General features: G+C 42.4%; 1 protein-coding gene across 1 annotated transcript in view; it reads right to left on the minus strand.

The window, feature by feature from the left end:
• The window catches only part of LOC308304806 (arf-GAP with Rho-GAP domain, ANK repeat and PH domain-containing protein 1), a gene marked incomplete at its 5' end in the record, with an annotated part of 24,437 nt that extends 8,842 nt beyond the window's left edge, over positions 1-15,595 (minus strand). Inside the window, 12 exons of the mRNA XM_080749436.1 lie at positions 467-552; positions 1,124-1,323; positions 5,214-5,320; positions 5,608-5,765; positions 6,868-6,988; positions 7,501-7,561; positions 7,689-7,769; positions 8,130-8,255; positions 8,458-8,611; positions 9,382-10,050; positions 14,618-14,670; positions 15,579-15,595. Coding sequence (XP_080605562.1) covers positions 467-552; positions 1,124-1,323; positions 5,214-5,320; positions 5,608-5,765; positions 6,868-6,988; positions 7,501-7,561; positions 7,689-7,769; positions 8,130-8,255; positions 8,458-8,611; positions 9,382-10,050; positions 14,618-14,670; positions 15,579-15,595 — 1,833 coding nt within the window. The remainder of the gene's footprint in view (positions 1-466; positions 553-1,123; positions 1,324-5,213; positions 5,321-5,607; positions 5,766-6,867; positions 6,989-7,500; positions 7,562-7,688; positions 7,770-8,129; positions 8,256-8,457; positions 8,612-9,381; positions 10,051-14,617; positions 14,671-15,578) is intronic.
• Between the last annotated feature and the right edge of the window lie 222 nt (positions 15,596-15,817).

Raw genomic sequence — 15,817 nt, forward strand, 5'->3', positions numbered from 1 at the left:
AAAAAATATAATAATGATACTAGTATATCCTTTTTACAATTGTAAAGTTAGTATCCTGTCATCTTGAAATTCAAAGCACCTGAAATTCAAAGCATCTGTTTACTACCTAACAATTAATCTTAGTGGCATGTTTAATATAAATATTATCTTTTGAAGTCTGTGCAGGTTGCTATAGGTGCCAACGGGCAACAGCTCCACCAGTGAACTGGAATACTAGGCCATGCGAGCGCATGGCAGTCGTTTGCCCTGAGAGATTTCTGTCAAAGAGTGTCAACACACACGGTCGCACCAATCCTTAACTCAAATTAAGTAACAGGTGTTAATTCTCCAGCTCTGAAGTAAACAGAAAATGCATTTTCAGGTAAGGATACTTACTACACCTTTAATGTGCTTCATATTGTCTAATCTGCCATCTTTGGTGTTGTGTACTGTACGGATGGTACAGCCCAATCAATCTCACCCTCACCTTCATCAGTGGTTCAGTCCAGACCTTGTCATCCAACTTGAGGCTCCGAACCTTGGACACCCTACTGCCCATTGCACGATGCTGCCCTGTGTGTGTGTGTGTGTGTGTGTGTGTGTGTGTGTGTGTGTGTGTGTGTGTGTGTGTGTGTGTGAGAGAGAGAGAGAGAGAGAGAGAGAGAGAGAGAGAGAGAGAGAGAGAGAGAGAGAGAGAGAGAGAGAGATTCATTTTAGCAGATGGATTTGTTAGCATTCTGCTATTTTGAGCATTACAGATCACCTCTGGCAGCTGGCCAGTACAATTGTTAAGTGTTGCCAATGAAATAACATGTTATTTATCTGTTTATGGTTGAACCGGTTTGTTAGAATTCCAACTGAACCCTGTGGTTCAGTTGGAATGCAGTTCGAAAGGGAAGTGTGGACAAACAAAATAAAAGTAGTTAACAAGGCTAGTTTAATATTCTTGCTACACCCTCTCTCATACAATTACATTGTTTGGTACGACACTCTCTCCATGGAAATTAATTACTTCGACGGATTGATATGTCCGGTTGTGTTTCCTATGTAAGTCAAACAAAGCACTGATAGTACGTTTTAACACTGACAGTCATATGCAGCCAATCTGAGCCAAACGGTTTTGTTGGGATCCTATAACTCTTACCAGCACATGGCTCACACAGGAGCAGCAACAGGTTGACAGAGGCCCATTCAGGGTTAGCTGCTCCACAGTCACCACAGACCTTGTTAAAGGGGCTCTCCCACAGACGTTGCGCCACCTGGCTGCAGGACAGGGCACTGCGGATGGTGGAGGTCAGATGGTCCAGCCAGACAGGCAGGTCCTTGGACGACTCGACAGAAAAACTGAAACAGGAAGACATTGAGGGGTCAAGTAAGAATGATAAGGAAAAGAGACACAGAAGAAATTCCAGGAAAGCTAAATATCAAGGAAGGAAATGGAATTAGAGCAATAAAGCAAAATTATGACTCACATGGATATAATGAAAGACCCAGGAGCAGATAAATAGACAGACAGACAGACAGACAGACAGACAGACAGACAGACAGACAGACAGACAGACAGACAGACAGACAGATAGATAGATAGATACCTAAATTGAACACATGAGGGAATTCCAGTACCAGATAGGCAGCACAGCAGTTAAGAGTTAGAAAGTAATGTATCGATTGATTGATTGATTAATTGATTGATTGATTGATTGATTGATTGATTGATTGAATACTTTATTAACAGTAGAAAGAAATCCTAATGGCTTGTTTCCACTGTGGTCCTGTGTATTAAATTCATCAAGAACTGAAGCCGAATAAGATAAGTAAGATAGATACACCAATATGGTAAGAAATAACAATAAAAATCACACCCGTGTGAACTGAGCGGTGGTCGTGGAGGCTGTGCAACAGCACTACTGGGTGGGTGCAGCGGGGTTAGTGTGCTTTACACTGCTGTAGTTTCTTCACACACTCTAATTTATTTGACCCTAAAACATTCAGTTTGTTAATAATAATAATAATACTTGACCACACATGCTGACCCACCCTTCCCCCCTGTGTGTGTGTGTGTGTGTGTGTGTGTGTGTGTGTGTGTGTGTGTGTGTGTGTGTGTGTGTGTGTGTGTGTGTGTGTGTGTGTGTGTGTGTGAGAACAACAGCGCCCCTCCCTTAACATGTGTGGTCAGAAAAGGTACTGGAGGCTTGAGGCTACATACACGGCCGGACGGCCGGACGGACGGACGCATACACACACGGCCACGTATAGGAGACGGTATGACCACCGCTCAAAAAGCACCATCAACAGTACAAGAGAATACACCTATACAACTATCCTGCACTATACAGAAAAAACAAGAGCAACATAGAGGTTACAGTGTCCTCACAGTATCCCGTCTAAAACAAATGAAAGTTTCAGTGACAAACAATAGGCAATTGGTCCAGACTAGAGCCAGCTATGGTATACTTGAAGCTGATATCTGGATGGAACCAGTGCTGAAATGTGTCTGGTCCCAAATAAGGCTAGAAGAGGGCCATCTATGGTCATGCAATTGGCTGAGATCTGGCTATGTCATGGGCCATATGTGGCCCAAATCTGGCTGAGGTCTGGGTCACTCCAGTGCTGTCATGTAATGCCTTTCTGTATGTGGGCTGAGTGAAAGTGGTCTGTGTGGCCCGGTCAATTTTGCAATGTGGGTATGACCTAGCCTCGTAAACCGCCCTCTTCCAGAAACCATTGCTTACGGAAGTTGGTAGTTTACTAGGCTAGGTATGACCATAGCTATAGTAAAAATTGTTTTCTACCACTTTTTCTAGTCACGTGTTCAAATACTGGATTGTGATTGGCTTAAAACAGTAGTAAATGAGGCCACAATAGCCGGAATGTGTGAAATGCCCGGATGTACATGCAAATGAGGCACATTTCCGAGATCAATACGCGATGAACGCATCCGGGGACTTCAGGAGGGAGTCGGAACGCTATGGTCGGAACACCTTTCCCCCCACCAACAAATGACGGTCGCAGCGGTCCTATGTTTACCAACGTGCGTACTATCGTCGCCGATTTATTTGGATCCAATGCAATCCGCCAACTTTAAAGCCCCTTTTCTCTGAACCTATGCCTTTCTGGAAGCGAACAGCCTCTATTTACGGCCGGAACGGTGCTTTTAACTGACGTTAGCTTAGCTGTAAGCTAGGCGACCGAGTATTTCCCGGTGAATCTGTGCGCAAAGGTGGGGGCTTGGGAGTGTGGGGGTCTGGGGGACACGCACCACCACTGACTATTGCTGATGATGGAGAGGTTCTATAGCTTAGCCTTTATGTATTGAAAATGAGAGGCACTCTTGCCGATTTAGTAAGAGACTCGTCTCCAATTGCAAGATATTTAAAAGTTATTTGGGGCCATGATGATGATGATATCCTTTTCTTCCCACAACTAGACTAAGGATTTTATATTGTCTGTGTTATTGTTTACAACCACTGAACCACAATTATTCACGTGTGGCAAGATTCACTCGTTTTTAGTAGGCTATATAGTGTAGGCTTAGAAGAAGCCTTTTCAGAAGTTAATTTAATGATTTCCATTTAATGATTTCATTTATCCTCATCTAATGCACCGTATGCACGCTGTTTAAAGGCCGTGTAGGCTTTTCAGAAGTTAATTGAATGTTTTCCATTTGCGCTAATGCACGCAACTGTTTTCGCCAGGTTTTAAGGTCTTATTTTAGTTGTTTCTCATAAGCTCGCAACCCTCCTTGCCCATCGGCCCCCACCTTTGCGCACAGATTCACCGGGAAATACTCGGTCGCGTAAGGCGACATCTGTCTCAGCATGGAGTTGGCGCCATCTGGTGGTGAGTAGAAGATGTTGTTTGTGGCACTATTTGTTGTTATGGCGGAAGTTTTATAGGCAATAATGATTGTAACTTAAGATCCTTGCAAGTTACAACTATGTGTTTTCTTTCATGTATATGGGAAAAAGTGGTAGAAAAGCTATTTACCACTCGGGGTCGGACATTATGCTCTGATAATGTCCTGTGTTAGGGGGTTATCGGACTCGGCTTCGCCTCGTCCGATCACCCCCTAACACAGGACATTATCAGAGCATAATGTCCTCTCACTCGGGGTAAATTGCTTACTTAAACATTAAACTAATGTGTCTATATTAGTATATGTGTAACAACAATTGAAGGAAGGCGTTAAATTAATTATCGTAACGTACTGTCTGTCGTTAATTCACGTTTTAAAATGTTTTAGAGAGAAAACATGCATGGCAATGTGCAGGCTGAATACTCTTTCAGCAGAGGAAATGTCTACCTAGGCCATTATTTTATGGTAGCACTTTATGTTAGGCCCTGCCCAGCTACCATAAAGAGCTGGCCTCTGCAGAGATATCAATGTCACTGGGAACAACACACCAGAGCACTGAGCACATTATTCACTTTTACTTGTACCATCTCCCACCACATGTATGCTCTCTTTGAGAAATAACCACACATATTTCATCAGGAAAAGTTACACATAGACCTACTGGTACATTTTTTAAAGACTTATAGAAAAAGATATTTGCAGGCATGGTACGGATTTTACAAAAAATATTTTGTTGAACTTTTGTCTAAAACATCTACTGTTGTTGCAGTGTTTAAATTTTCCAGCCCTATTTCATTTTGCATAATAGTATTGTATACAGTAGTATACTTATACTATCAAGGTTGGTTTGCTTTGTATGATATGGTTTCAATAGCTTGCATCCATATATATTGAAAGTTGGCTCTGCCTTCAAAGCATGTACATACAGGTGGACTACACAGAGTGGTCATGCTGTTAAACAGACTAGATAACACTAGATATTAATTTGTAAGAACTGCAGCTGCTAAGATGATGACGAACTATGAACAAGCATCTAGGACAGGCAAAATCCACAGGTTAAATACATGATACTGTCTGTAACGAGGTGATTGGGGACAGCTGGTGAAGCAGACTGCAGGACACACATGGGGGACTCAGGAGGGCGTTTACCGGCCAGAACAGAAAGAAACCATCAGAGCACAGAGCACACAACAGGGATGGAAGGCACAGTCGACAGAAGATAAAACACATTAAAAAAATCTAAGGAATGAAAATATGAAAGAAAATTAGTAATGGTAAAAGAAAACCTGATGATTTAGAATAGAGGAGGAGAAAAGAAAAGATAACACTAAAGAGAAGAAAGATGATCAAGGTGAGAAAAAATATAATTTACACGTACTTGAATGTTTTGTATGGAGTCAATAGGCTGAAGCTATGTTTTCCTGTCTGTTTCGGAGATGCCACCTTCAGTGAAATGTAGAAAGAACCTACACCCAACTGGTAGTCCTGAAATACATTAAAGGCACAATCAGTTATCCAAACATAAGTAATGGGTTGCCCTGCCCCACCACAAAACAGTATGGCAATAATGACATATTCTCAGTCAACATTAGCATCTACTGTGTGTAACCTATGTTAATTTAATTATGTTAAAGAAATTGTCTCTAAACCCTGGAATAAAGGACACCTAAGTTACAATGGGTTAAGAAGGTTGCAAAAAGCTTACTACCCATAATAACTCTTTCAGAATGTACACAAAATTGTTGAAAGCCATCGTGTGCTTCTGTATTCACCTCCTTATTATGATAAATCCAGAGGTCATGACCCCAGATAGCAGCATATGCTTTGCTTCGAGGATCCTTGATAGTTATTGGCCGATGGAGTTCTGGAGGGTTGGGGCTAGCCTGGCCACGAGTTGCGAGGAGAGAAGATACCCAGGCTTCTTGCACCACTGGAAAAATAAAGTATACAGTATGTTCTATTCTTTGATTTACAATAACAATTTAGGCATTTGGCAGACTCTCTTTTCCAGTGTGACAAATTGCAAGATCAGAGTCAATTATATGGACCCTAGACAACAAACGACAGGGTAAATGCTTGTGTAAGTAAAGTCGTACACGGCAAACATCAAACCTAGCATCTGTCTTATAAGAACATCTAAATCAAGGAAAACGGTACTCTAAATAACATACATAGCAAGTTGGAACAAGTAACCAACATACATCTTCATTCTTCATAGAAGCAAGGAGAGGAGTGTTGTTGATGTGGAGTGATAGTTTTCAGACTGCGGCGGAATACGGGGAGTTTGTCAAACTATTTAAACAATTTTAAGGCTTTGACATTCAACCATAGATCACATCAGTTTGCATGAGACGTTCACTATTTTTGGACTGTGCAGAATCTAAAAAATGTTGCTCTGATGATGTAATTTCAGGGAAACTACAGTACAAGCTTTCTCTTCCTGGAGTCCCATCTCCACCTCATGACAAACCTGCTCAGATTGAGTCATTTGTCGTGGCCTAGGGCTGTCACAATTATTACATAATCGTCTAATCGCGATTATTTTTCATAATTGTCATAATCGTTTCCATGTTGAAAAATATATATTTTTTTTAAGTCAAAACTAGTGGAAATAGCAGATCTACAAGCTCACAACGCGTCGCATCGCGACGCGTTGTGAGCTTGTAGATCGGCTATTTCCACTATCAATGTTCATTTTCAAGTATAAAGTTGTCAAATATGTCAGTAATTTCTTTGTATATTTAGTTTAGTCATATCTACCATGTGCAACTTCAAAGCCTAAAAGCCAAACAGAAATGTAATTGTCAACGACAAAAACACAATTAAATCGTAAATCGCCAATTATTTGAGCGACAATTAATCGTAATGTTAAATGTCATATCGTGACAGCCCTAGTGGCCTATGGTCTTCTCTAAATCTTGCTTATCGCTCTGTCTAAACATGGAATTGATGTTTTCTCTGTCGATATTGGGTGTATTTGAAGGATGTTTGTATAATACAAGAAGGTTAACAAAAAAAGAGCAGACTCCTACCATCACTGTGGGCCATGAAGTCATAGTGTTTCTTCCTGAAGTAGATGGAAAATCGTCCCTTGTCCTGCTTCTTTATGTTGGTGATGTTGGAGACATGGAACACCACCTCACTGAACTTATCCTGGAAGGCAAACATGTTTTTGTCCAAAGGGAAACTGTACTTTTAATGGTCATTTCAGTTATTTTTCTAGGGTTAGGGTTACACTATTTAAGTTAAAACTCATAATGGCTTATAGAATGCTTATACCTGAGATCTGACTTGTGATTCTATGTCACTGGAAATTATGACATAAGATAGTGGGTCTGACCAATGACCACATGAGCCTACAAAAGCTGAAAGCTCTATCTAAACACACATTTATCTTGAACATGCACTTTAAATGTATCATAACAAGTGAGAGTTTTGTTAAAAGATTTAAGGACTTAGTTAGTGGGCAATTCATTTCGGGTTTGCACTAAAGCAGAACCTGTGGGAAATTACAGAATTATGGTCCACTGTAAAACCACCAAATAGTAAAATCCTACCACACTGGTTATTTATTTTAAAGCATGTTGCTCAAATGTAATAAGATTCTAGAATTAGTTTTGGATAGACAGTGAGTTTCAGAGACAGACCCAGAGAAATGTACTCACTGTACGTTTCTTCCACAGAGACATGAGTTGTCCATCCAGCGTTGCCCAAAGGACACTGTGTCTACAGGACGATGCAACAGAAAATGGATCACAATTATATCTTGGCTGTAAGTGATCTATCTACACTACAGTGAATGTATTTAACCATGTCTATCTTGTCTTACTGACTGTATGTCTGTTTATCATACCTGAATCCTTTCCATACATCCAGCCAGCCGCTTTGAGACAGGTCATTTTTCACCTGTTGGGGAGTCGGAGCTCCCTTCTTTCTTGACACACGAATTGTCGCAGCCCTAGAGGCCAGACACGCATACACGGATACACACACACACACACACACACACACACACACACACACACACACACACACACACACACACACACACACACACACACACACACACACACACACACACACACACGCACACACACACATGTTGAGACAAAGGTACAGAAAGGTATACTGCAACACATTCTCTTCGCATTCTCATCCAACTAGTCATATTTTGATGCCTGGTCAGATATTAGTGTGTGTGTGTGTGTGTGTGTGTGTGTGTGTGTGTGTGTGTGTGTGTGTGTGTGCGTGTGCATGCATGTGTGTGCACGGGCGTGTGTGCATGCACATATACCTGGGGATCTTCCGCTTGCGAGCGTCGCCCTGCTCTTGTGATTGGTTAGCAGTGTTGGTAGGGGGAGGCGGAGGAGGTGCCCGACAGGGGAGTCGACGCACACGGTCCGATTGGCCGGTTGGAGGTCTGCAACATAAACAGTGTTTAATTGAATGTTTGTTATTGTGTTACGAATACATTCTCAGTATTTTGCCAATTATTTGGGGCCCATTACAATTTCCCCATGGCCCACCAATGGAGCCCAGCCCAAAGCTGTCCTATCCGTTTTCTTTACCCATTGGTGTTGGCAGTGCAAGTCGACTCCGGATTTTTTTCAGGTTTCCCTGACGTCGGCCTATCAGCTTCAGAGGAGGCGGGAGCAGCTCCCGAATCTTCTTCCTCATTGGACGACTCAGTGTCGGGTTCCTCCTCACAGCCCCAACCGGCCAGCACAGTGATGTAGGGATCCTGACCTTTTATGGTCATGGGGGAGGGACTGGAAGCTGTAGAGAACGAGTAGGGATCAGACAGCTGTATGAGTCAGTGGTTCTCAAGTGGTTTGAGGACCACTGCCAAAAGCAACACTTGGGAGTAGTAAAATAGTGCAAAATGAATTATTACTTGCACCAGCAGAGCGCGCAAGTACTGCCTTCGGCTGTGTATGTACGAATGTACATATATAATTGTGTGTTGGTGTCTGCCCGTGTTTAATCTGGTAGCCCAAACAGGGACCAGGATTTCTGGCAACGTCATCATTAACAGCCAATGAGGGACCAGCATTCCTGGTGATTCCAGTGGTGATGTCACTGGCATCGCCAGTGGTGATGCCAGCGGTGAGCGCACCTCATGGCGCGCTCTGCTGGTGCACAAGTATGGCCTACTTGTGCACAAGATGCAAGTTGGCACCTCGACAGAATGTAGTTCTAGTTCAATACCTCCTTCCATTGGGCCAGGACTGATAGCGCCCTCTGCGGGTGGGAAGTTCAGAAGAGCAGTCTGGTCCATGGAGGGGTCCAATGTGGCCATCACCATCCTGGACATGGCCTCAACATCTGGAACTGTTGATTATCATCATCATCATCATCATCATCATCATCATCATCATCATCATTATTATAATTATTAATATTGTTTTTAATTATTATTTTACATCTTAAGTTCAAACATGCAAGGCTCAGTAACACAGTGGTTCTTAAACCTTTTAATTTCTCAGAGTTATAGACCACTTTGAGAACTACTGCAGTTCCATTGATTGATTGATTGATTGATTTACCTGCGTCGCTGCCAGCCGCAGGTGTATGGAGAGTGGGAGGGCGATGCATCTGGTTTGTGGGAGCAGTAGTTGAGGGCATGGTCATTGAGGGCATTGTGACCGCCATAGGACCCAGGTTAGGACGATGAAACATGGCAACATTAGGGTCAGAAGCAACACCAGCCGCCCCTGCTAAGCCTGGCATATGGGTGGGTATGGAGCCATTGAAGCTAGCTGCACCTGTGTATGGCCAAACATTGGCCCTGGGGCCATGAACAGCATTCAGTGGCATGGCCGCTGTGGGGTAGGGCACAAACCCTGCAAAGACTGGTATACTGGCCAAAGAGCCAACTATGTTGTCTAAGCTAGGTACATTGGAGTCGGAAGTAACAGGGTTAACAGTTGGTGTGCTGGCAGCAGTAGCAGGGTTGGCGACAGAGTTAACAACCCCCGCTAAGCTAGGTATATTAGTTGCTACGTTGCTAGCCAAGCTATCTAGGCTAGGCGGACATGGGCTTGGAGGTGCAGTGGCAGCAGTTGGAGGGTTGGGACTGGGAGGAATGCCGGCGATGGAATTAACAACCCCAGCCAGACTGGGGATGTTGAATGAGATGATGTTCGCTACGCCAGCCAGGCTGAGGTTGGCTGGGTCTGACCCGTTGATGAAAGGAGGAAGAGGATTATCATTTCCTGAGAGAGAAGGATGGAGGGGAAAAGTTCAGGACTTGTACTTTAGAAACACCACATGTTATGCTGATCAATCCAAGGAGAACTGAATGGAAGCACTTAGCCACTCAACCCAAGCCTTCCTTGGTGGTGTCATGCCATGGAAATGGCCAAGCTCACAACGCATTGCGACACCCTGTGATCTTGTAGATGCGCTGTTTTGTAATTTGTAAAAACATTTTCATCTAATGGCATGCCAAAAATAGTTACACAATTTTACATAGCCAAGATAATTGTGTCATATTGTAGCCCCCATAGTTAGTATAGCCAAGGCACAACAGCCAATCAGGCTCAGCCCTATTGGTACAACGGGTTGTGTGTTGGTCTGATAAGTTGGAGCCCCAGATTCAATCCCCGCTTCTGAGCATCACTATGTTAGTTTGGGAAATAGTGTATGTGTAGGCTGTTTTTCATCACTTTCAACCTTGCGTCCCTATTTAGAGCTTACTGTAGGGGTCTTCAACAGGGGGTCCGCGACCCCTAGGGGGTCCGCGGAGGTACTGCAGGGGGTCCGCGAAATTATTGCTTAAAAAAAAAAAAGATTTCAAAAAATGTTTTTTTTTCTTTCTTTTTTTCATTTTTCACATTCATATTAAAAAATTAATTATGATTCTATCCATTTTGAATAGCTTGAATACATGATTACTATGCAATTGACAGATTGTTGATATTATTAACATTGGTTCTCAGTTAATAAGTAGTAGAAATGGTAGTGGTACGGCCCACCCTGGTCGCTGTAACTTGTACATGTTTAAAATAAAAAAATCTGTCGTAGCCCTGACCCCCCCACCCTACGAGGTGGTAGGGGGTACCTGCTCCATCTCCCCATCAGTTTGGGGGTCCCTGGCCTGAAAAGGTTGAAGACCCCTGCGTGTAGCAGATTTACAAGCTCGCAATGCAGTTTGTCGATCAACTATCATTGCCACACGACAGCATCATATGACATAGTATAAAAAGTATAAAAATAGGGCTCATGTTGTTAAAAGCCAATCTTTTTTTGTTTTTTTAGTTTTACATTGGGAAAATAAACGTGTACAAAACAACAAAATAAAACCATGTAATGTCTGGAATTGAGTCACGTCACAGGAAAGACAATACAATACTGTAGTTTTACCCATATTGTCAGGGATCTAGCTGAGATTTAGTGATGTCATAGAGTCTTATTGGTGGATACCTACAGTAAGACCTGTTTGTGAAGAGAGAGAGAGAGAGAGAGAGAGAGAGAGAGAGAGAGAGAGAGAGAGAGAGAGAGAGAGAGAGAGATGGTATGCCTCATGGAAAAATAGATGCCTAAATTACCACCTGTGTGGAGCAACTAATCAGCTTTGTCTGGCCAAAACCGGTTTGAATGTTTTGTGAAAATATTGTTCAGAAGTTAACCCTTACAAGGTTGTTTTGTTCATATTCAACCAGAACAGCTTACTAAGGCCACATTAATGGCAAATTGAAATCGGTTCAGCACAGTTCTTCTTCCTCAAGGCATATCTGTCAACACATTAAATTAACCACTTTCAACCTGGTGTTCCTATTTTTCTTAAGCTAGAGTGAAAAAATAGTTAAAGCTGTACTGTGGAAGCTGCTCAACTAGTGGTCAGTAGCGGTATTGCTTTTTTCGGCCGGAGTCGCCACTCCGCCGCGAGCACCTCCACCTCGCCGATACGCATCCGTAGAGCCGTCTCCCATCATTTTTAGACCAGGATTGAGGGAGTAGCAGGCAAGATTCCTTCACCAATGTAAACACAGTTGCTGAGGGAAGCTACTTCCTTTAGAGACAGCAAGACTTGCTGTGATTGGCCGGTGGTGTATGATCCGCGCTGTGATTGGCCGGTAGTGTATCATGTGGGAGATGACATCATTTTGCCGGGAAATACAGCCCCTGTCACAGCTATGTAGAAAACATATAAAGAAAAGGCTTTTGGGGCTGAAATTAACGGAGTGGGGGTTCTAAAACTTTAGCGATTTAATAGTTAGGACAATTTTAAGATATGTTTTATAAAAAAAGTTACATAGTATAACTTTAAAATAGCAGATGCTCACAAGATCGGCTATTTTCACTAATCTTCTGACTAAGAATACCTAACAACCAGGCTAGCTGGTGTGATGGAGAGAGTCGCAGCCCCAGCCTTGAAGCCTCAAAAGTCTAGTATCTCCCCCAGAACAAAGAGATCTTTCTTTGGTCTAGTGGTTAAGATATTGGACTTTCACGCGGGAGACCCGGGTTCGAAGCCGGGTGGGGAGGTTCGGATCATCTCCGTTACATTGGTGCCGTGACCCGGTTTGGGCTTCCCCGTAGGATGAGGTCAAAGGGGGGTGAGTGTGACGGAGAGAGTTGCAGCCCCAGCCTTGAAGCATCAAAAGTCTAGTATCTCCCCCATACGAAAGAGATGGCTCTTTGGTCTAGTGGTTAAGATATTGGACTTTCACGCGGGAGACCTGGGTTCGAAGCTGGATGGGGAGGTTCGGATCACCTCTGTTACACTGGCTCAACTCCAACATGCCCTGCTCAAGGGCATTTGATGTTGAGAAAGTACGAGGTGAAGAAGTTGCCAGCACTTTGAAAATGTTTTATTTACCTCACAGGCTCAGAACGGACGCGTTTCGACCAACTAGGTCTTCAACAGCATTACTAACACTGATGAAGACCTAGTTGGTCGAAACGCGTCCGTTCTGAGCCTGTTGTGAGGTAAATAAAACTTTTTCAAAAAGGAGATTCCTTGAGTGCTGGCAACTTCTTCACCTCGCATGTTCTTTTGAGCCGTGCACCGAAAAGACTGTATCTAAATTGGAGTGCTGCGGGCTTTCTGCTTTGTTGCAGGCATCTCTCTACTTATGTTGAGAAAGTAGCCTACAGTATATACAGTAGTTGTTGATAGAGCTTTAGGTTATGAACAAAGAAGGCACTGGAGCAAATAAACTCAGCAAATTGAAGCCTTTACTTTGTTAACAGGGTGGAGGCAAACCGTTTTCGATGTCCATACATCTTTGTCGGGTCATGATGATGACCGGACGAAGAAGTTTTTACATCGAAATGAACCTGGCGCGCATATTGCCTGTGGGTCTGAATTACCGTAAGGATTATGACGTCTCTAAAATTAGACTGACAGGCAATGTCTGTCACATGGCATTGTTCCATATCTCTCAGCTGTTCAACTAGCCGGGCTGGTTTCTTAATTCCTGCGAAAGCTACTGTATGCGGGGTTGGCTTGGTATGTAACTTCTGCCATGTACTCATCTGGATGAGATACCGTCATAAAATACTCCATAAGTTCACTTTGTAATGTAAACTGAATAATTTCAGGTCTACTGCTCTTACTGTATGGCTAAAACAGAATATAGGCTACTTCAGTAAGTAAAGACGTACAGTACATAATACTGTAGTAGGTAAAGCTGGTAGGCTATAGTAACTAGTGGACTCCTTATTTGTGACTTTCCAGCTCCTCTGTAGCGTGACAACTAGCTGGCATGACATGGCATTATCTTTAAGCTCTAGAACAAGAATAGTGGCTAACACTGTCAACAATCATGCTTGCCAGCTTGACAACTGTTATCATTTACATTTGGAATGCTGGAATGCATAATTTACAAGGAACTGACTGAAAGCAACATTTTAGACTCCAGTCCCGTCTAGATTCTTTTTTATTTCATTTTGACAGCTGCTTATGTGCGCAGTACAAGCAATTCATAGATACGAGTACAAGCTTTAAATCCCCAGACAACATATGCGACAAATGTTCTTGTGTCTCCAGAATGGACATGAATGGCAGAAATGTAAAAATTAAACACTGTAAGCCAGGTAAAGAAGCATTTTTGTTTGTCTGATTCCAAGGCAATAGACAAACACGTCAGAGTCTATAAACGGCCCGCTAGTAGCCCTTTGATTCTCAAACCTTTTAATTTCAAGGATCCCCAGTTTTTTTATGCATTAGGCCACAGACCATCATAACTTTGAGAGCATACAAAATGGAACCGTAAGGGTCCATTTGGTTCCACTCTCAGTGTCAGTTCTATGGCAATTCAACGAGTAGTTTTCGTGATATCTTGTTTGGGACTAAAACATGATGGATGGACCAACCATCCGTATATAAAGATATGCCCGTAGCAAATGTGTACCAACATTAGACCAGCTGATTGTTACTGCCAACACTCTTGTCATGCCCCTGACTCTCACTGAAGGGATATACAGTAAGGAACAGTTGGTGAAACTGGTGTCTTTATGTGTGCAATATTACAACCAAATTCTGGGAGAGCTATAACTGTAAATACACATATCTCATCCCATCTCATACGGAGAGCAAAAAAGGGAGACCTGCACTTAAAAATATGTATTAGGATACCCACAACATATTCATCAGGCATCTGCCTGCCTGATAAAGGTCAGAGTGACTGAAATGTGGTATCCCTATTAATAATTTTTTTCTTAAAAACAATTTAATGGAAATATTCCCATATCCTTGCTCCTTCCTGTGTACGTGCATATGTGCTGTGTTGTGCTGTGTTGTGTTTATATTTAATATACTGCAGCCCACTGTACCTGTGCTGCTATAGACACCATTAGATGAGGCAGGCTGATCTCCAGTCAGATCACTGTGAAATAGACAGATGGCATTCAGTATGAGGTTTCTGTGACTCGATAATTCAATCTGTAATTGTGCCCAACATTACCTGCTTGCTTACACATTTGCATTTAAAAAAGCTCATTTTGAGTAAGATTTTGTTGGAAATCATATTTGATCAATTTACAATGTTGTTGAATTTTAACTCGTGTGTAAGTATTTAGTGCTACAATAAGTTACTTGTGTACAATATATTACACTAGACATCAATTTAATCAGTGTTCTGTAAATGTAAATAAATAGTGTTTGGACCTTTCTACTGAAGGCTCAGACAGTAGACTGTTAATTCCGTCTCTTTTATATCGAGCTCTTGGCTTAGGAACAGGAAGATCTGAAGACATCTGTGGTACAGAGAGAGAGAGGGGTGGGAGTGGGGGGGGGGTCGAGGGAACAGGTCAAGGAAAGAGAATTTATTTGTGTTTTATGGCTAAACCAGGAACCTGTTAAAAACCACAGTTCTGTTGTTATCACTGTTACTTTTCAGGAAATGGCAAAAAAAAAAATGTTTCAATTGATCCAATATAATGTGTTCCTTGTGAAATAAAATGTTGTCAACCAATCATCAAGGACGATGATACACAAAAGAAGAAGAAGAAGTATAGTAGTCACAACTTAACACAACTTAAGAATACATGTCCATATATAGAATCAATTTCACTGACAAGCATGACATCACAGTTTTTTAAACCTGGTTGATTATTGATTCTTGTTCAAATAGACTTTAGTTGAACAACAATAAGTGGAAGATTGTATTACTTACTTTTCTGAAGTTTTTCCGCCGCCACTCAATGTTTAGAGTTTAGTTTCCTTTTCGACACTAACTTCCTTGTCCCTGTCAAACCTGAATCACACTTTGGAAGGGTTCTTTTCATAGCCTACTGTAGCTTCCCACTCATCCTTATGACCGCCTACCCGTTTGCTTGTTGCTTTTGCTTGTTTTGTCTCTCTGTGTCTTTGTTGTCTGTGAATGACTCTGTCAGTGAGCCAGCTGTAAACACGTGGACCTGTCTTACCTGATGATTTATCAGTGCCCGCCCTGCACTGTAAAAAATATGCTCTGCTGGGAAAAACATAGCCTACTGGCCTTTTCTCATGCAGATGAGCTGAAACATGACTCA

Source organism: Nannobrachium achirus, assembly GCF_963921795.1.
Source record: "Nannobrachium achirus genome assembly, chromosome: 19".
Lineage (NCBI taxonomy): Eukaryota > Metazoa > Chordata > Actinopteri > Myctophiformes > Myctophidae > Nannobrachium > Nannobrachium achirus.